Source organism: Hyperoodon ampullatus, assembly GCF_949752795.1.
Source record: "Hyperoodon ampullatus genome assembly, chromosome: 11".
Lineage (NCBI taxonomy): Eukaryota > Metazoa > Chordata > Mammalia > Artiodactyla > Ziphiidae > Hyperoodon > Hyperoodon ampullatus.
The window spans coordinates 45,198,741-45,219,208 of NC_136924.1; the positions used below are offsets into that span (position 1 = coordinate 45,198,741).

Here is a 20,468-nt window from a genome sequence, read left to right on the forward strand (position 1 = left end):
GCGTTCTGCATGAGGTCACCGGGCAAGGAGCCTGACGACCCAGTGAGGTGTCTGCAGCCTTGCTCTCCCCGCGGGGAGGTGGGAGGAGTCAGCAGCCTCAGTGCCACCAGCCACCAGGACCTCGCCCCGTCCTCCCTCAGGGACTCCCCCCCCCCCTTAAGTGACTGGACTGTCCTCACAGGAGGAAGTGTCTCAGGGCGGGTGACTTGTCAAGTCATGGGTGGCGAAGCAAAGGGAGAGGGTCATGCTGTTTATTAGGGCACATGTCCCTGTGGCCACAGGGCAGGGTGGGCACAGGTGGACCCCAGGGCTCTGCCTCAGTGTCTCCAGGAGGCAGTGGCCCATCCTCCACTGCAAACACTTAGCACGTTACACTGACCCTGTCTGTGGCAGCGCCGTCACCCTGGATGGCAGGGACCACGGCCCATTCCTCACCACTGGCCCACGCTTGCTGGGATGAGGAGGGTGGGGTTAGTAGTTAATTTTCTTCTGTGGTTGCAGCCAACCTATAGACACTGACTCTGGGTAACTTAGCCAAAAGGGAATTTATTGGGAGGCTGCTGGGGACTCCCGGGTGGAAAAGAAGGCACAAAAAGGGGCCCTGCAGAGGGCCCGTGGGCAGCTCGGGCCCAGGGTGTGGGGAGCTACCGAGGAGGATGCGGTTCGTGCTGGAGGCTGGCACGCCTCTGCCCCCAGGGCTGCGACCGCCTGAGGGGAGGTCTTCACACGAAGGGGCCAAGGAGCTGGGGCCACAAATAGATGCCCTCGTCCCTCTGTTACCGCTCTGCCTATACCAGGCCTGGGGTCAAGGAGCTGGCAGGACTCTGCAGACATCCCACAGGCAGTGTCCAGCCGTGATGAGGGTCAGGGTCGAGTTCAACACCCACAGGTAAGATGTGGGCTTCACAGGTCATGGGGGGAGGAGGGGCGTGTCCAGGCATCTCTTCTTCCCTCCTGAGGGAAACCACGGCACCCACAGCACAATGTTCTGTTCCTTCCAGACACACGTAGCTCCTTCCAGAGGATGCTGGGCTCCCTGAGGAAGCCACTCGGTGGGCGTGGATGGTCTCAGGCTCACAGGAAAAGGGCCGCTTTTCAAGTCAACAGCAGCAGGGAAGGGACATCGCAGACAGCATTTGGGGCTGTGCGTGTGTGTATGAATATGCGTGTGTGCATGTCTGTGTCGAGCGTGCAGGCCCGTGTGCAGGCACGTGTGCACGAACGTGGGAGAGCGCGTGCGCATACCGGTGCCTCGACAAAGAGGGCGCATCGCACTAAAGCAGCTAAAGTGATGAGAAAGAAGCTTTTCTGCTCTCAAAGCATCACAGCGAGACCAAAAGTGGAGGGGGAGGGGGAGAGCCTTGCGTTCAGAGGGTGAACACCCGTCAGGTCTCAGCGGACCGGGAAGCAGCCCTAACTGGTTCAATCATTTCCCGCACCCTGCCCTGCCCCGCAGTTGCGCTTTTGTGGCACCAAGCTCTCTTCCTTTGTGGTATTTACTACGGTTAAATTTTTTTCTTCCAGTTTTCTCGAGATACAGTTGACACAATCACGATTAATATTTTATTTCTACTGAAGTATAAAATATACATGGCATCATAAAGGGCACTCAAGCTACACACTCAAGTGTGTAGCTCAAGTGCATTACACATATGTGTGCACCGCGTTTCCACCACCCCCAGTCAAGACAGAGAACTTCTGTAGCACCTGACGGTTCCCGATCGCTGTTCCCAGGCAATACCCACACCCTGAAACCTGGGAAGCTGGGTTTCTCCCACGCTGAACTCCACTTGGTCTGAGTGTGCAGGGGTGATGTTCATCTCCCTTGCTAGACATTAAGCACCACAGGAGCAGGGGGATCTGTGCCCCGGCCCTAAGCACAGCCCTGGGTGATAAGTAAAGGTCTGTGGAACTAATAAAGTGATGCTCACCACCCAGCTGGGCAGCAGACCTGGACAAGGCGCCTGCAGGTTATGCCTGGGTGCTGGCATTCATTTATTCTTGCTGGAGTGTTTGATCTTTGGATGTGATACAGAGATGATGCACCTGCTTCCATTCCTCTCTGTTTTCATCCTGAAACCAAGGCACCTCGAGGCGACTGCAGGCCCCCTAGGAGAGAAGCTGCAGGCTGCAGGGGGTGGGCATGCCCAGACCACACGTGCACGTGGGCCCTCCTTTTGTCAGCGTCAGTGGCTGAAGGGGCCCCCAAGGAAATCACTGCCCTATGGGGGCAGCTCCAAGATACAGCAGGATTTGGGGCATGGTTCGTGCAGCCCCCAAACCAGACTAGAAGTGATGGGAGAGTCACATGGAGAACACAGGAGGGGCCTCAGCACGCGGTATCTGACATCACAGGCTCACTCAGGAGGACCCCTGCACACATACACATGCCCTCTACACGTCCCGTTCACACGTCATTCCAGCAAGACTTTCAGCTGCAAGTAATAGACAAGCCAGCAGCACTTGGCTTAAATAGGCTGGTTTATTTTCTTACATTGTGAGCTCTGGAGGTACATGGCTGGAGACACTCATTTAGCAGATGCACGATGTCTGGTCAGGGCCAGTGATGCTGCAGCACCGTCCTCACAACCCCTGGAGGATGAGTGGTGCGGAAGACCCCGGGATTCCAGGAGACTGCCCCTGACCTTTCACTGACCAGGACCCTTGGTCACACGCCTCTCTTGGACCAATCACTGGATTGTGATTGGCTCAGACTGGCTACTACCCTCCTGGGACTAGGAGAGCCTGTACCTCAGAAGTCACGGGGCCTCTGCCCACCAATGAAAAAGCGAGGACCATTAGTAGGAGGGGGATGGCTGTTTGGTCTACCATGAGGACAGGACACCCACTTGGGGTCCTGAGCACCCAGACAGCACTCTTCTTACTCAACCAATGCTGAGGGAGCATGAGGGGTGTGACAGCCGCTCTAGGAGCAGGTGGCCCTGGATTGGTACGCACACAGGGGACCCCAGGAGGGCTACATGCCACCACGCAGATGCCAGCGGGTGGGCAGGCAGGGGGCCCCTCTGCAGAGAAGATGCCAGAGTCAAAAATGAGCATCTTGCCCTGATGATGGGCAACCCGGCCAGCTGCCAGGGCTGACGGACGAGGGCTGTGGGGTGGGGCATGGTGGGCCACTCCAAGGAGTCTGGGTTCTATTCTGAGCATGATAGGAAGCCTGCGGTTTTGAGCACAAATGGAGCCAAACCTGCTTGTTTTTAAGAGATCACTTTGCCGGTGGGGAATGGCTCCCATGGGGGCAGAGGCAAAGCCAGGAGACTGGAAACGTGTGTGCAGGTAGGAAACGCAGCGTTTTGGAAGGGGCATTAGGGGGCCGAAGGGAAGCCTCTGGAGCTGCTGACGTGCCTTCCTCAGAGCTGGCAGGGCTCCCCAGCCCACTTCATCACGTAGACCGTGTAACCCCTCACCCTCCTCCAGACAGGTTTCTAACAGCCAGGGCGGTCCAGTTCCTGTGCTTCTTCCCCAGGGAAAACCTGACTCTTATGGGCACTCTGCGTCTTCGGGGTCTGCTGTCCGCCATGCCCTCGCCCCCTCCTCACCCCGTCCCGGCACATAAAAGCACCTAGTGTTGCCCCTGTGAAGAGGTGTGCCCACACTCACCACCACGCTTGTCTGCACTGACAAAAGCAATCACCAGGGGGAGGGGGGCAGCTTCCGGAGCCAACCTCTCACTGGCTGGGTGACCTCAGATAAGTTGCTGGACCTCTCCACGCCTCAGGTTCCTCATTTGTAATGGGCAGAACACGTAGCTCAGGGCTATCACAAGGATCATGTGAATTATCTCACCTACAAGTGTCAGCTGGTGTTATTAGCATTCTCAGGTACAAACCACCTCTACACACCCACAGCACAGCAATGAACCATCACACGCCTGGGTGGGGCGCGGGGCCCGGGGCTGGCCTCCGCCTATGCTCTCAGGGCTGGAGCTCAGGGCAGTGGCAGCAGGATGGCCTGGGGGTGCAGCTGGGCTGACAGCAGACCTGCAGGGCAGGGTCCTCGCCCCGGGCTATCTGGCTGGGGCTGAAGGTCACGGCAGCATCAAACTGGGCCTTGAGCAGCTGAAGTTGCTTCAGCGCCTGCAGTGCCTCTGGGGCGACCTCAGCCACACCCCCCAGAAGGTTGTAGTTCTCACCAGGGTCCTCAGACAGGTCAAAGAGCAGCGGGGGCTCATGGGCAGTCAGAGGACTAGAGGCATGGCAGGCAGGGTCCGCAGTGGTGTCGCTGTGGACAGAGCCTGGGGAGGGGGGCACATCTGTGTACAGGGCAAGGTGGGGTGTAGGCTCTGGGGCTACGAGGGGTGGGCAGGGCTGGGGGAGAGGAAGTTACCCTGGGTGAAGAAGTGTGCCTTGTACTTTCCGCTTCGCACAGCAAAGACCCCTCGGACCTCGTCTGGGTAGGCCGGGTAGAAGAAGAGGGTCTGCCGGGGGCTCTGGGGGCAAAGTCAGGGGTCTGCACATACCCAGAGCCTCTGCGTTGGGCCCTGGATGTGCAGTGGCTCCCTGCCCACCTGAGAGCCCCAGGGGTGGCATCACTTGGACGCTGCTCAACAGAGGGTCTGCCCAGTCCCAGGGACTTCAGTTGCTGCCCATACTCACTCCCGGGGAGGGTAAGTTGGGGGGGCCCAGGGGGGGTTGGGGGGAGCTGGGGTCATGAGGTCACGGGCCCTACCTTGCCTGTGCCCAGCAGCAGGGGGCTGAGGTCAACGCCATCCAAGGTGACATTGGGCAGTGGGGCCCCTGCCAAGGCTGCCAAGGTGGGCAGTAGGTCCAGGGAGCTGGCTAGCTCGTGGGTCACACCTGTGGGTAGAGGGCTGTACAGTCACTCCATTTGTGATCAGGGTTGGGGAGACGGGGCCAAGAGTCCAGGAGGAGAAGGCCTGAAGACTGACCGGGAGCAATGTGGCCTGGCCAGAAGGCCAAGGCAGGCTCTCGGACGCCCCCCTCGAAAGTGGTTCCCTTTCCGCATCGCAGGAGGCCAGAGCAGCCGCCATGGGACATCCGCATCGTCTCAGGTCTGGAACACACGAGAGGTTATCTGCGATGAGGGGCCCAGGGTCTCTGGCCTGCCCCAGTGACCCCAGCCCCAGACTTCTAAGTTACACATTTTGCCCAGAAACGGCCAGCATGTGCCTGTCTGCTCCCTGTCCTACCAAGACAAGCACCTCCATGTACTCGTGGCCCCCAGCCTCCCACACACATGCACCTGGTGTCACCACATATGGCCAGCATCTCCTGAGACTCCCTTATCCCACTACGTCCTCGGCCAGCAGTCAAGATGGGAAGACCCCAGGGCCCTGTGAGGGATCGACCAGCATCCTCTGCCCCCTGCCAGAGTACCCGTTGTCTGCAGTGAAGAAGACCAGTGTCTCTCCGAGCAGCCCCAGGTCCGCCACAGCCGTCATCAGGGCCCCCACAGCCGCATCCAGCTCCATCAGGGAGTCCCCAAACGGCCCTCGGCCTGAGCGCCCCGAAAAGCTCTGCCCACTGAACTGTGGATAGTGGGTGTGCTGGGGAAGGAGACTGGAGTTAGCAGCAGGTAGGGGTCACGGGCAGCCCTGGGCTGGGTGGGGGGGCCACGATCACTCACGTGGGAGGCGTAGTACAGGAAGAACGGGCGGCCCTGGCGCTGGGCATCAGCCATGAGGTCACGGGCGAAGGCCACGTAGCGGGCCTCAAGTCCAGGAAGCCAAGGGGGCTGTGCCTCCACCGATAGGTTGGCCAACAGAGGGACAGGGACCAGGCCCTGGTCACAGCCGCCATCACAGGGGGTGGCCGGTGGGAAGCAGGTCAGGTTCTGGCAAGGGCCCTGGGGGAGCAGCTCCTTCAGAGGTCTGGGCTGTGGGCTGGGGCTGTAGGGTCAAGGGGAAGGACACCTGTGGTTCCTACCTGGTCATGGGAGTATGGGATGCCCAGGAATCGATGGAAGCCATGGTGGGGGGGCAGAAAGGCCCCCTCAGGCCCTACCCCAAGGTGCCATTTGCCAGCTATCCCTGTGAGGTAGCCTCGGGCAGCCAGGACCTCAGCCAGGGTCACCTCCTCCAGGGGCAGGCCCCCTCGGGAGCTGGGCTCCAGAACGCCAGGGTATAGGCCCATCCGAACTGGGAGTCGGCCGGTCAGGAGGGCAGCCCTATAGGACAAGTCAGAGTCTGTGAGACAGAGCAAAAGTGACTGAGATGAACAGAAGGAGAAGGGGAGAGAGAGGACAAAAACAAAGAGACACGAACTTCTCCATAGAGACATAGAGACCCTCTTGCTCCCTCTGCAACCCAGAGTGAATCTGGGAGGAACTGGATGGGCAGGGGTGGGCATCTGGGGTGAGGGCTCCCGGTCTCCTTGCTCACCGGGAGGGTGTGCACAGAGACACAGGCACGTAGAAGTCCGTGAACCGCAGACCCCCTGCGGCCAGCTGGTCCAGATTGGGGGTGGTGGAACTGGGGTGTCCATAGGAGCCCAGGTCCCCATAGCCCAGGTCATCAGCAAAGACCAGCAGAATGTTAGGTGGGCTGGTAGCAGCCAGGCCAGCAGCCGAGGCCACAGCGAGGGTCCACAGAGCCAGCATGGCACACGGCAGACAGGCCTGTAACAAGGGACCCTTGGGAGAGAAGGCAAACTGGTTCCAGAAAGCTCTATCCCCAAACCCCAGACCCAAGGCACTACCCTTCCCTGATACCCCAGACGCAAGGCACTACCCTCCCCTGATACCCCAGACCCAGGCACTAACTTCTGAGACCTCAGACCCAGGCACTACCCTCCCCTGAGACCTCAGACCTAGGCACTACCCTCCCCTGAGACCCCAGACACAAATACTCCCCCGCCTGAGACAACTCCTTTCCTGAAGTCCCAGCGAACTCCGCACCCTGAGACCCTTGACCTCAACAGAACACAGGAGCCCGTAGCCTGGGATCTAACTCCCTGGAGACCCTCAAGTGCCAGGACACCTTTAGATTCTTAGGCGGAGATCTGACCCTCTTCACGTAAAGGTCCCGGCCCAGGCTCGTGATCAGGGGCAGAAGTCCCAGGACACTGACCCGCGGGGGCCCGCGAAGCGGGACGAACGCAGTTCACGGCCGAGGAGGGGCGAACGCGGAACAGTGGGCAGCAGTGCCCTCTGCTGGCGCTTCCGCCTGGCCCGGTCCCGCCCCCGGCCCGCCCTGCGTCCCGCCCCCGGCCCGCCCTGCGTCCCGCCCCCTGACCCCGTGACTTCCGTGCCCCCCCCCAGAGGCGGGGCGCAGGGCCGGGCAGGGGGCGCCAGGCCCGGCGGGTGTGGCGAGGCCTTCTCCGACCGGGGTTGGGGCGGGGTCGCGATCCTGCGGCGGGGGGCGTCCTGCGCGGGGGGGGCGGCGCGGTCGTTCGCGCGCGCTCGGACCCGGTTTGCGCCCCGAGGCAGTCGGCGCCAGGTGCGGGGCGGCGGGGGGGGGTGGTGCTCGCAAGCGGGCTGCCGGCGTTCGCGCTCGGCGCGCGGTGTGTTCCTTAAGGGGCCTGAACCGGGAGAGTGTGGAACGAGCGAATCGAAACAAAAACCGTGGAGCCCGCGGGCTGCTGGCTTTTCCTTCAACACTACTTTTGGTGTTTTTCTTGAAACAGGAGATAAAAATTTCTTCCCAGTCTTTTCTCCTCCGTTCATGTGTGTGTCTGTTGTGTGTCAGGGTGTGTGTGTGTGTGTGATTGTGTGTGTGATGTGTCTGTGTGTGTGATGTGCGGTGTGCGTGGTGGGGCGTGTGTGTGCTGTGTAGAGGGGCGTCTGGGGTTTGCTCTGCGTCCGGGTTACACCAATGGGAAGGGCCCATCGAAAGCGGAGATGACGGCCCTGGCTCCATCACTGCACAGCTTTGGACGAATGACTTCACCTTTTTGGTCCGCAGTTTGTTTAGCTGTTTCAAAGTAAGAGAACGCCCCAGGGGGTGGTTAGGTGGGTATCTTAGTGCAGCTGAACACCCCACGTAACTCCCCCAGAGCGCCTCCGCACAGCAGCTCCCCTAGGACATTCGTCGCCCACCCCCAGCCCTCCCCAGGGCAGCTCTCAGGCTTCAGGGTCCCCCACAAGGTCGGACCTCAGGAAGAGCAGGATGCGGGCTGCTGGTTGGGGAGGGCTTCCCGTGGCTACTGACCCTGGAGCCAGTGGGAGAGTGGACAGGGCCCCTGAAAGGCCTCTGGTCACTGGGGTGGGGGCCAAGACAGTTTTCACTGCAGCCCTGGCTGGGGAGCTGGTATTTTGCTGGTGAAAGATGAAAGCTCAAGACGAGAGGCAGCGTGGGGGACAAAATTGGAAGGGTAACAACTCCCAGGGACACGGCTTGGCTTGCGGCTGCTGCTGGCCTCGTGGGGAACGGAAGGGGCTCCGCTGAGCCACCCCCTTGGTGTCACATTCCAGTGTGGTTTCTGGGCCGGTGCGTGGGAGCAGTATGGGGTGGGTGGCCAGGACAGAAAGTTTTTCCGTGGCCGAGAAACCTTTGAACTTGTAATTGGAACTATCACAGCTGGTTGGTGCTGTGAATCGGAGTTTAAAAGGAATCGACCAAAAGCACTTTCTTCCCTCTCTGCTGCAAGCTGGGAAGTACCCCAGGCAGCGGAGGACCTGCCCTTATTCTCTGGAAGAGCCGGCCTGTGGTTGTAATGTTATGCAAATGGCTGGCACTTTCCCCTGCAGTCTCTGGAGGCCATTCTGGTGTGTGCACACGGGACAGCAGAGCCAGCCCAGCCCTGACCTCTGGGTGGGGGGAGGGCGCATGTGCTGCCAGCTGTGTTTGTTCAGAGCCGAGCTCTGCGGGCGCCAGAGTCTTTTGGAGATGTGAGCCTTTCTTGGCTTTGCTGCGGGAGCCGGCAGGAGGGTCAGCTTGGGACAGAGCCCCGTGCGAGGCATCCTGCCAGGCTGCGGAAGTGGCTCTGGGCATTGCTAATTTGGAACTAACACCCACAGTTAGGAGAGGGGCCCTGTGGGCGGTGCGTGCCTGCTCCTTCGGCACCTAGGGCAAGGGAGGGCCTCACATTTCCTGGGCCTGCCCTGGGTGAGTGGGGTGGGCCAGCCGCTTCATGGAGAACACTTGGCCCACCTGAAGGGCTTCTGCAGTGGTTCTTGGGACTGGCGGATGTGGGGGACCCAGGACACCGAAGACCATCTGTGCAGGCCTCCACCTCCTCCTTTGGGTCTGCTCCGTCCACTTTGCCCTCAGCAACCATCATTCCTGTCCCCTGGATATTGGAGGAAAATGATCCTAAGTCAGGTAGGACTGACAGTGAGCACAGGTTCTGGATCTGAGGGGCTAGGATGGTGTTGACTGTGCTGTGGTTAAAACCAGTGCTCATGACAGCCCATGTGAATGAAGCCAAGATGCTGGAAACTCTTTGGTTTAATACAGAAAAAGGCATCCAAAGACAGAGAGGGATAGGAGTGTATTGTGCTTGACCTGCTCTGTTGTCCCCTAACTGTCCTCTGTGAGGGCCTGGAGGATGCTCTCATTGAGACATTGAGGTGGACTTTGGAGTAAGGAAGGGAAGCAGCAACACCCTTGCAAAGCTCTGGGGAGCTGGCCACTGTGGGACAGAAATGAAACGTGATGAAAAGATGCTAGGGTGGCAGAAGCCACATGGCCAGGCAGGTATTGTCACCATCAATGTCAGGCAGAATGGCGTGGCCTCAGAGATTTTTGGCTCACTCGCCAGTGGAGTTACCCTCCAGGACAAAAACAGAGGGCAGCACTAGTGGAGGCGGGGCTGGTGGTGGAAAGACCCTGGGTCTCGGGAACATGGCCCAGACTTGACTCACAATGCAGCTCCTCTTCCAGTTCCTGGACATGAGTCACTCACAGACCTGGAGCCCTCTGCCAGAGGGAAAGACCTGGCAGAAACACCCAGGGCTGTACTAAGGCTTTTCCCTGGCCTCCGCTGCAAGGAGTTATGGCCTTTGGCCAGGATGGCCATGCACTAGGGGAAGGGACACCTCAGGCTCTGAGGGGTTGTTGGGCACTGGCTCTGAGCGAATGTCACTTCTTAGACATTCTTTTTCTTTTCTTTTCTTTTTGTTTTTTGCGGTACGCAGGCCTCTCACTGTCGTGGCCTCTCCCGTTGTGGAGCACAGGCTCTAGACGCGCAGGCTCAGTGGCCATGGCTCACGGGCCCAGCCGCTCCGCAGCATGTGGGATATTCCCGGACCGGGGCACGAACCCATGTCCCCTGCATCGGCAGGCGGACTCTCAACCACTGCACCACCAGGGAAGCCCCACTTTTTGGACATTCTGATGCCCCCACAGTCCACTGATGAGAGCTGGGCTTTGGAAGTCAGACAAGTCATGCATTTGGGGCCACTGTCCATCCCACAATGGATACAGTGGTTATGTGAATTTATTTTGTATTAATCTCCCTGGTTCTCAAGCATATTATTCAAACAGATATATTGAGCAGCTGGCCAGTGCAACTCTACCTGCTGATCTAGACAAGGACTCTGAAGGTGGAAAGCTCAGTGGAGTCTCCTATATCAGTTGAGGAAACACCAGCTACTTTAACAGATAAACCCCCAAATCTCAGTGACTCAATACAATAGACATTTATTTCTTGCTCACAGAAAGTCCAGTTTGCAACATAGGCAGGAATGGGGGTGGGTGAGTCTCTGCTCCATGTGGACATTTAGGGGTCCATGCTGAAGGAAGTGCTGCCGTTTTTGACATGTGGATTTAAGGTCATCCTAGATGCCTACATTCAGCCAGCAGAAGAGTGAACAGAGAGCATGCAGGATAAGCAGGAGGTATTTACGGGTTAGGCCTAGGAGTGGCGCACATCATTTCTACCCAAACCAATTCCAGAACTCTGTGACATGGCCTTACCTAGATGCGAAAGGGGCTGGGGAATACAGACTCCGAGGTGTGGTCTGTTGGAACCAGCAGTTGGAATATCAGCTTTCTGACACATCAGTTTGCTGACTGTGACAAAAAAGAACAAATCCCCAGGGGACTGGTTCTGTGGTATTGTTGGGGGAGAGTATATTTCTAGCAGCTCAGGGTAAGCGCTGCTTTCAGGACTTCCAGTGACGTTGTAGACACTAATTCCATGCATTAAATACCTTTCTGCTCAAACTAGCCGCACGTGGGTCTATTATCTACACCTAAACCCTAGCTTTTACAGTCAGTGAGATGAGAGGTGGAGGACCTGGGAGGCCATGGTGTGAAGGATCACTTGGAGAGACACGGAGGATGTCAGAACTTGGAGTGAGAAGACAACCTGTCATCAGGGTGCTGAAGTTCTCAGTGAATGAGAGGATGTGGTTGGCCAGGAGGGACCCATTTGATCACTGCTGTATTCCTAGTGCCTTACCCTCATACTTTGTTGTGTGTGGGTGTGTGTGTAATAAACATTTTAAAATGCAGGATGTTGGACTTCCCTGGTGGCGCAGTGGTTAAGAATCCGCCTGCCAATGCAGGGGACACGAGTTCGAGCCCTGGTCCAGGAAGATCCCACATGCCGCAGAGCAACTAAGCCCGTGCGCCACAACTACTGAGCCTGCGCTCTAGAGCCCGCAAGCCACAACTACTGAGCTCACGTGCCACAACTACTGAAGCCTGTGCGCCTAGAGCCTGTGCTCCACAACAAGAGAAGTCACCACAATGAGAAGCCTGCACACCGCAATGAAGAGTAGCCCCCTCTCGCCACAACTAGAGAAGGCCTGCGTGCAGCAACGAAGACCCAATGCAGCCAAAAATAAATAAATAAATTTATTTTTAAAAAGTAAAATAAAATGCAGGATGTCTTTCTGTTCATTTATTGATTCATTTAATATCTGACCAGCAAACAATCGTTAAACACTTCTATGTGCTGACTGCTGTGGCTGAATAAGAAAAACAGATTTCCAACAATATAACCTAAAACCCCTCTATTGTAAAACACTGAAAATGCTGAGTAAAATATAGTAAGTAGAAACTAAAAGCAACAGGGTAAGCAAGTGTGATATCAGGGACGTTCTCAATACCAGGAACTTAAAGCTCTGGGTTTTAATGGCTGCATAGAAGGCAAGAGAAAGGGATGTGGGCCCACACAATATAAGAAGTTGGTATTTTGATACCCACATAAAGTCAGGATTATTAAAGACCCGTAATTTTAGTAAAAGGTTACAAAGGCTAGGAAAAAAATTCTCCTTTCCAGGAAAGAGAAATGAGAAATTTTGTGACAAACTCACCACAAGACTGAAATCAAATCTCCCTTCAGAATTCATAAGTACAGACTTTTACCTTCAAATGGGTGTGGGTTTTAAATATATACTGGATGGGGTTTTTTTGGTCACTGCACAGCTTGCAGGATCTTAGTTCCCTGACCAGGGATCGAACCTGCACCCCCAGCAGTGGAAGTGTGGAGTCCTAACCACTGGACCACAAGGGAATTCCCTACCTGGGTGGTTTAGAATTGAGTTGAAGTGGTTATATGTTGGCAGCATTGAGGCACCTAGCAGGTGCAAATGCAAATCACCTCTGGAGGAGTTCAATCCCTCCAGCTTACCACAGTTTAGATTAACCAAACATGAGATCACAATCTAAAAACCACAAAACATGTAAGGATGGCCTCAGAGGTAAAAGATGCAGTTGAAAACCTGAACAAGGAATGAGAAACTGTTAGAAAGCATCAGAAAAAAAGGATAAAGGAAAAGAAAGAATCTGATAGATTTTAAAACAAACGAAATATAACTTTAGAAATGAAAAATATAATAATTGAAATTTCAATGGGAAGGTTAATAGCAGACTAGACACAGCTGAGAATTATTGAACTAGAAGATGGTAGACTGAATACAAAATAGTTAGACTGGGAGATGAGACCATTTTATAGAAGTTACAGTGAGAAGGTCTAATATATATTAAAAATTTCAATCTTTAAAATTTTTTCACAATTTATAATTTAACAAAATATAGTCACAATGTTGTAGAACCATCACCACTATTCATTTCCAGAACTTGTTCATTATCTCAAAGAGAAACTCTGTCCCCATTAACAATACTATCTATTCTCTCCTTTCCCCAGCCCCTTGTAACCTCTATTCTGCTTTCTGTCTCTATGAATTTGCCTATTCTAGGAACCTCATATCAGTAGAGTCATATAACGTTTGCCCTTTGTGAATGGCTTATTTCCCTTCACATGTTTTCAACGTTCATACATGAGGTCTAACATATTTTTTAAAGAAGATACTGAGGAGATACAATATTACAAAAGATAATAGCAGAGAATTTTCAGATTTGATGAAAGACATAACTCCTCAGATTCAGGAATCACAATAAATTGCAAACTGGATAAATAAAACTAAAAGAACAGCTAGGCACATCATACTGAAATTGAATAATATTAAAGACAACAGGGTCTGAAAAGTAGCCAGAGAGAACAAATTACCTACGGAAAGAATAACAATTCAAAACAATATTTATTTTAATGGCAACAAGATGACAATAGAATAGTAAGTTTAAAATGTGGCATGTCAATAACTGTTAATCTAGAATTGTATACCCACAGTGGCATCTTGCTAGTTGCCTATTCTGATATCCATCATGCCTTCTTCCTTATTAACAGAGCCCTGGTTTTCTAGGAGGCAGTAATGTGCTCACCTAAGAAAGAACATTTTCTAGCCTCACTTGCAGCCAGACCCAGTTCTGGCCAATAGGATGTAAGCAGTTATTGGGTAAGGTATCAAAATGTTCCTTAAGTGGGTCAGCTATCTGTTCATAATGAAAAACTCTCTACAGACAAGGACTACAAGGTAATTTTCTAAATCTGATAAAGGGTATCTATAAAAAAACCTTCAGATAACATAGTTCATGGTGAAATAGCAAACATTTTCTACTGATGATTGAGAGCAAAGCAAGAATGCCTGCTCTTATCACTTCTGTATGACACTGTACTGGTGGTCATTGCACAAGGCAAGAAAAATAAATGAAAGGCATAAACATTCAAAATAAGGAAGTATTTTGCTATTTGCTGACTATTTATGTAGAAAATCCTAAGGAATCTACAAAAATACTATAAAATAAAGTGAATTTAACAAGGTTATAAGCTACAAATTTTACCTACAAAAATCAGTTGTATTTTTATATACTAGCAACAAACAATTATAGCATGAAATTAAAAAATTTCATTTGTAATAATGTGAAATAATGAAATTCTTAGGAGCAAATTTAACAAAATGTTTAAGAATGCAACCCTGAAAACTACTAAGCCTGGCTGAGATACCTGAGGAAAACAAAATAAATGGGGGACATACCATGTTCAAACATTAGAAGATTCAATATTGTTAAGATGTCCATTTTCTCTAAATATATTTATAGACTCAATGCAATACCCAATTAAATTCCCAGGTGGCTTTTAATTTTTGTAGAAATTGCCAAGCTGATTCTAAAACTTCTAAAACATAGAAATGAAAATGACTGAGAATAGCCAACAAAATTAAAAAAGAATGAAGTTGTAGGACTTACACTATCTGATTTCAAGACTTAGTATAGAGTTATAGAAATTAAGATAGTGTGGTATTGGAGAAAGTATATAAATATAGATTAGGGCTTCCCTGGTGGCACAGTGGTTAAGAATCCGCCTGCCAATTCAGGGGATACGGGTTCGAGCCCTGGTCCAGGAAGATCTCACATGCTGCAGAGCAACTAAGTCTGTGCGCCACAACTACTGAGCCTGCCCTCTAGAGCCTGTTAGCCACAAATATTGAGCCCGCGTGCCACAACTACTGAAGCCCGCACTCCCAGAGCCCGTGCTCCGCAACATGAGAAGCCACCACAGTGAGAAGCCCACGCACCACTACCAAGAGTAGCCCCCACTAACCGCAACTAGAGAAAGCCTGCGTGCAGCAACGAAGACACAATGCGGCCAAAAAAAATAATAATAAAATAAATAAATTAAAAAAATTTATAAATATAAATTAAAGGAAAAGTAAAGAAAGTGCAAAGGCAATTCAGTGGGAAAGGAAAGTCTTCAAAAATGGTGTTGAGAGGTCCCTAAAATAGTGGTGGAGACAGAAAGTAGAAAAGTGGTTACAGGGGCCGGGGGAGGGGAATGGAGCATTACTACTTAATGGGCACAGAGTTTCCATACGGCATGATGAAAAAGTTCTGGACATAGTGGTGATGGTTGCAAAACAATGTAAATAAAAATATTTTAAAATAATTTAAAAATGGAATGAAACAACTGGACACCCCAAAAGGGAAAATACAAACATCAACCTTTTCTTGACACCACAAATAAAAATTAACTTGAAATTAATCATAGAACTAAATGAAAAGTTAAAACTACAACTTCTCATTGAAAACACAGGAGAAAATTTTATGATCTTGCAGGAGGCAAAGATTTCTTGGATAGGACACAGAATATAAATGATAGAAGAAAAAAGATAAGCTCACTCTATAATAATAAAAAACTTCTGCTCTTTGAAGGAAACTACTATGAAAGTGAAAGGAAGCTACAAAATTAGAGAACTTTTGCAATACACATATCTTACAAAAAATTTGTTCCCACAATATATAAAGAGCTTCAAAATTTCAATTAGGTAATCTACACATTAAAAAAAAAAATGGTCACTGGACTTGAATGGACACTTCACAAAAGACATGTGAATGGCTAATAAGCATATGAAAAGAGGCTCAATATCATTAGTCATCAGAGAAATGCAAATTTAATCACACAAGGAGATCCACTATACATCCATTAGAATGGCTAAAAATTAAAAAGACAGGAAATATCAAGTGTTAGCAAGGATGTGGAGGAGATGGGAAAAGCTGGAATGTAAAATGGTACTATCATTCTGGAAAACTGCTTGCCAGTTTCTTTAAAAGTTAGCAAAAAACAAAACAAAACAAAACAAAACAAGACAAAAAGTTAGCAAAAATATTCACAGTTTTATTCATAATTGTCCCAAACTAGAATCAACCTAAATACGCATATCAACGTGGTATTTTCACAAAATGGAATACTGCTCAGAACAAAAAGAATGAACTGAGTGGGATTTATCCCTAGGAGGGCTTCCCTTCAAGATGGTGGGCGGGGACGTGTGAGTGCAAGGGGACTCTGGCAGAAAGTAGGCTGGGGATCCCCTGTCATTCAGAAAGTTGAGAAGGAGGGGCTAGGAATTACCTTTCATAAAAAGTTAAGCCCCTCCCTCCCTGCAATAACAGCCCCACTTCTCTTCTGGCCCAGGGGTCTCTCCAGTCCCCCACCCACTATACTCAGGGAGCAGTTCTGTGCCCTGCAGCTAGAGTCAGCTGATCCCACCCCACTCCAGCATGGTCCCACTGTGCCCAGCTGGCCCCTTCCCCAGAAGTCGCTGTGACATTAGGGCTATGCAGCCGACTCTTCAGCTTTTGTTAGCTTTTCCATCTTCTGATCCGTCTGTATCATGTCTGCACAGATTTTATTCACAATCCATGTGTCTGTCTTTTAACACTAGGATGGACTTATTATTTAAAAAAATATATTGTTCCTTTTAACACTACTGTATTATACACTTAAAATGGTTAAGATGGTAAATTTTATGTTATGTATTATTTACCATAATAATTAAAAAAAAAAACCTCACATAGTTCTTAAATTGTCAGTGACCTTTGGGAAGAAGAGGTAAACATGTAGGCAAAACTCACAGTCTTGAACCAAAGGGTAAGTAGAATCCTAAGTGTGAAATTAACTAGGCATATATTTCTCACGCTTAATTTCACTGTTAAAATAATATTTTAAGTCTAATGCTCTTTCTAAGAACTTACAACAAAGATCAGCCATCCCTTCTCACGGCTCTAAGTTTTGCCACTCTACACGAAGAATGTGCATTAGAATGCACTCCTTTGGTTGAGATGACAGAAACCAAATCTGAACTAGCTTTATGATTATACCAAAAATGTGTTCACTATGTACCAGGCATATGGTGAGCATGTCACATCCATGGACCTCATCTAACCTGCACAACAGCCCAGGGGGACAGGGGCCACCTTGTCAGCCCAAAGGCAGGTTTTTGGTATGTGGCCTGAATGAGGGAGGGAATGAAGTAATTCCTACCATTGTACTCAACGTACCAGAGCTCACAGGGAGACAGAGGGAAGCCAGGAGGCTTTCTCAGGCCACTGGGTATCTCATGGCTGAGCTGGGATTCCAGTCGAGGCCCTTGCCCTAGGGCCAGCCCTTCAGCCTCTCTTATCCATGGATTTACATCCTAGAAGGGAAAGCCCCTTCTAGGGACCCTTGGCTCTTGAAACCAAAGGCAAGAAAAGCAGATTTCAGGGACTAAGTCTGGGGGCTCAAGCTCCTTCAGAACCGTCCTCGTCTCCTGTATCTATATTCCTTGCAGGGTTGCTTTCTTCCCAAGGCTGGAATCTCAGTCACTAGCAGTTGCCGAGCTACATCTCTCCTGTGAATCCCAAGAGTAGAAAAGGGGTTTCTTCCCTTAGTTACAAGGGTAAGACTCCAGGGCAGGATTCTCATTGGTCCTGCTTGGGTCACATTCCCACTGAAGTGTTTCAAATCCTGGTTTCTCCACTGATGAGCCACATGTGATTCTGGACAAGTTAAGTTACTTCTAGTTTGCTTTGTTTCCTCATCTGTTACATGGGGACAATAATGGGCTTGCTTAGTGATTTTGTGATGACTGAATGAGTTAATATGTGTCATACACTTAGGATGACATGTAGTGCTCAAAAACCTGGTGAGTAATCTATTTTCATAATTCTTATTGTATATTTCTCTTTTATTTAAGCAATTTTCATAAAGCTTTGTGGTGATCTCGCTGTGGAGAAGTCTCCCTATGAAGTTGTAACCACTGCCTGTCCCCAACGATTTTGGAGTCTGAACTGTATTTCTCTTTGTAGTCCCCAGGACCACCAAGCCAAGAAATTAACATAAAACAAGTCCTGGGCTAGTCGTACTCCTCTGAGGGACACATCTAGGCTGCCCAGGATTTCCACATAAATACAGGCCCTGCTGAGTTTGTAACCCCAAGTCACAAAACTGTCACAGAAAGAACCTACAGTCCCCCTACAGTGAGTGAGTTGGAGGTCACTGCAAACAGGATTAGACCACCAAAAATTTCACATAAGGGAGTTACTGACTAGAATTTTAAAATAAATGTTTTTAAAATAATTAAAGATAAAAGAAATCTAAAAATTGTATTAAATAAAAATTGCATTAAATAAAAAAGAAAAAGCCAATATAAAGAAAGAGCAAGCAGATTTGATAATGTACAAAACAGGGCTTACAGAAATAAAACCTAGGGTCATTGAAATTTAAAATTCTATGGGGAAAAAACCAACAACAACCCTATGGATGGGATTAACAGCAGATTAAAATCAAACAGAATCAGTGAGATGGAAGTCAGAATTGGGAAAATTACTCAGAATACAGCACACAGAGAGAAAAATCTTCCAAGTATTGAGAAAAAAATAATTTGTCAATTTAGAATTCTACAGTGGTTAAATAATCACTCAAAATGAGGGTGAAATAAGACATTTCAAAGGCTGAAATTTGTCACTACTTTCAGGAAGAAGAAAATTCAAGCCAGAAGGAAAGTGAGTAAAGAGCGGGTTGACATGTGACTCCTGAAGCAGCCTCAAGGCTCACTGGAGTGAGGACGATGTGGACAATGACCTGCAGCTAAAGCATCTTAAACTCCCACTAGTTCATGAGGTGGGTGGAGACAGTAATTAACTTCAGGCTTTGTTAATCCCACATGCTGAAAATTTAAGTGTGTTTATGAAAATGAAAGAAAGAGAATGCTGGACTTCCAAAACAATGGGAGTTGAGGGAAAAAGGAATAAAGATAATGTGATCAATCAAACGGAGGGCCCAAAGGGAGAAAAAAGCATCATAGAGGAAAAACAAAAACAAAAAAACAACCGACAACACAAAGTAAGATGGTAAAAATCAATGAAAACATATCAGTAATCAATAATCACAATAAAACACCATCAAAAGTTGAAAATTGTAAGATTGGTTTTCATAAAAATCTGGCCACACATACTATTTACCACAAGCACACCTAGGAATGTAAGATGTAGAAAGGATAAAAGGAAAATGAGGGGAAAAGACATATGAGGTCAATACTCACAGAAAAGTGCTGTGCCTAGGATAATTATTGAAAAAAAAAAGATTAAGGCAAAAAGCATAGGGATAAAGAAGGGTACCATATAATAATAACAGGAATAATTTATCAGGAAGCTATAATAATCCTAAATCTGTTAGCATTAAAAACAAAGTCTGGAAAGACATATAAACCCCAAATTGGCAAAATTTCATGGTGAGACTGCTAAAGTGGGATTTTATCCCACTTCTTTTAGTAACTTATAAATCAAGCAAACAGAACATTAGAAAGGACATAGGATATTTGAATAATACAATTAACAAGCTTGATATAATGGATATATATCTATATCTATATCTATATATCTATATATATATCTGCATTATGCGGATCACCTTCTGACCACAACACAATAAAAAAAGAAATCAGTAGCTAAGGGTTAGTCCTCCCTCCAAAGAAAATCTAGTATACATTTGAAAATTTAAGTAAGCATATTTTTCAGCAATTCCTAAAGCAAACAATATAATTGATATTAGAAAATCAACAAGATGAAATTAAAAATGCTACTTATCAAGACTTACTGGACATAACTAAAGTCACACTTGGAAATTTATAACCTTAAATACTCATTGTCAGAGAAGAGAAAGACTAAAAATTGAGTTGACTACCCAGCTGAAGAAATAAGAAAAAGAATCTTAACAACAACCAAAACAGTAGAAAGAAATAAACAAAATAGAAATAGAGATGATTAACAGAATGAAAAGTTGATTCTTTAGAAATAGATTTGTATTCCTAGAGAGAGAAAACTTAACAAATCAGACTCAGGATGAAACAGAATCTAAATATACTGATAGATGTTAAATAACTAGAAGCAAAACAACAACAAACAAACAAACAAAACCCCAAAACCCTACCCACAAAAATTACACCGGATCCGGACAGTCAACTGAACACTCGGGTATTCTGCCCCTACAATCTGCTCTGGAGGTTGGAGAGGGTCTGCTCTGAAGAAAGTTGGGCATGAACAGTCTGTAGATGAAGGTTCAGCAAATACATGCTCAGCATCGACTGAGCACCAGGGCCTTGGACACAGCAGTGAACCAAACAGGCAAAGCTCCCTCTCCACAGGGAGCCTACATTCTGGGGGGAAGACAGATCCTAAACAGTGAGCAACAAGTAAGTGAATTACAGGGCAGGTAGACACTAGGGTACTGCGGAGGACAGATCAGAGTGGAGGGCAGAGGAAGAGTATAGACTGGGAGAGAAAACCAAGGGCAGCCAGGGGAGCACCTGACAGCAGGACACTCATCTGCCCCACACCCCCAGTTGTCAAGGAAACCAGGGGGTGAGGGGAGATAGGAGAGAAAGCAGGCCTGTGGGGTTTTCAGCAAGAGGCGGATTGTGGGGCCAGGCCACTGTAGGCCGAG

At 49.5% G+C, this 20,468-nt stretch overlaps 1 protein-coding gene across 1 annotated transcript; it reads right to left on the reverse strand.

Moving 5' to 3' along the window:
- Window positions 1-3,935: 3,935 nt before the first annotated feature.
- ARSA (arylsulfatase A) lies at window positions 3,936-6,128 on the reverse strand (the record flags this gene model as incomplete). The annotated part of the gene is made up of 7 exons (XM_079715291.1): window positions 5,907-6,128; window positions 5,608-5,826; window positions 5,358-5,527; window positions 4,910-5,034; window positions 4,690-4,817; window positions 4,348-4,450; window positions 3,936-4,255 (listed from the first exon to the last, which is right to left on the reverse strand). Exons 1-7 carry the CDS (start codon window positions 6,111-6,113, stop codon window positions 3,936-3,938), a joined length of 1,272 nt encoding a protein of 423 aa, XP_079571417.1. The 5' UTR covers window positions 6,114-6,128.
- Window positions 6,129-20,468: the final 14,340 nt, after the last annotated feature.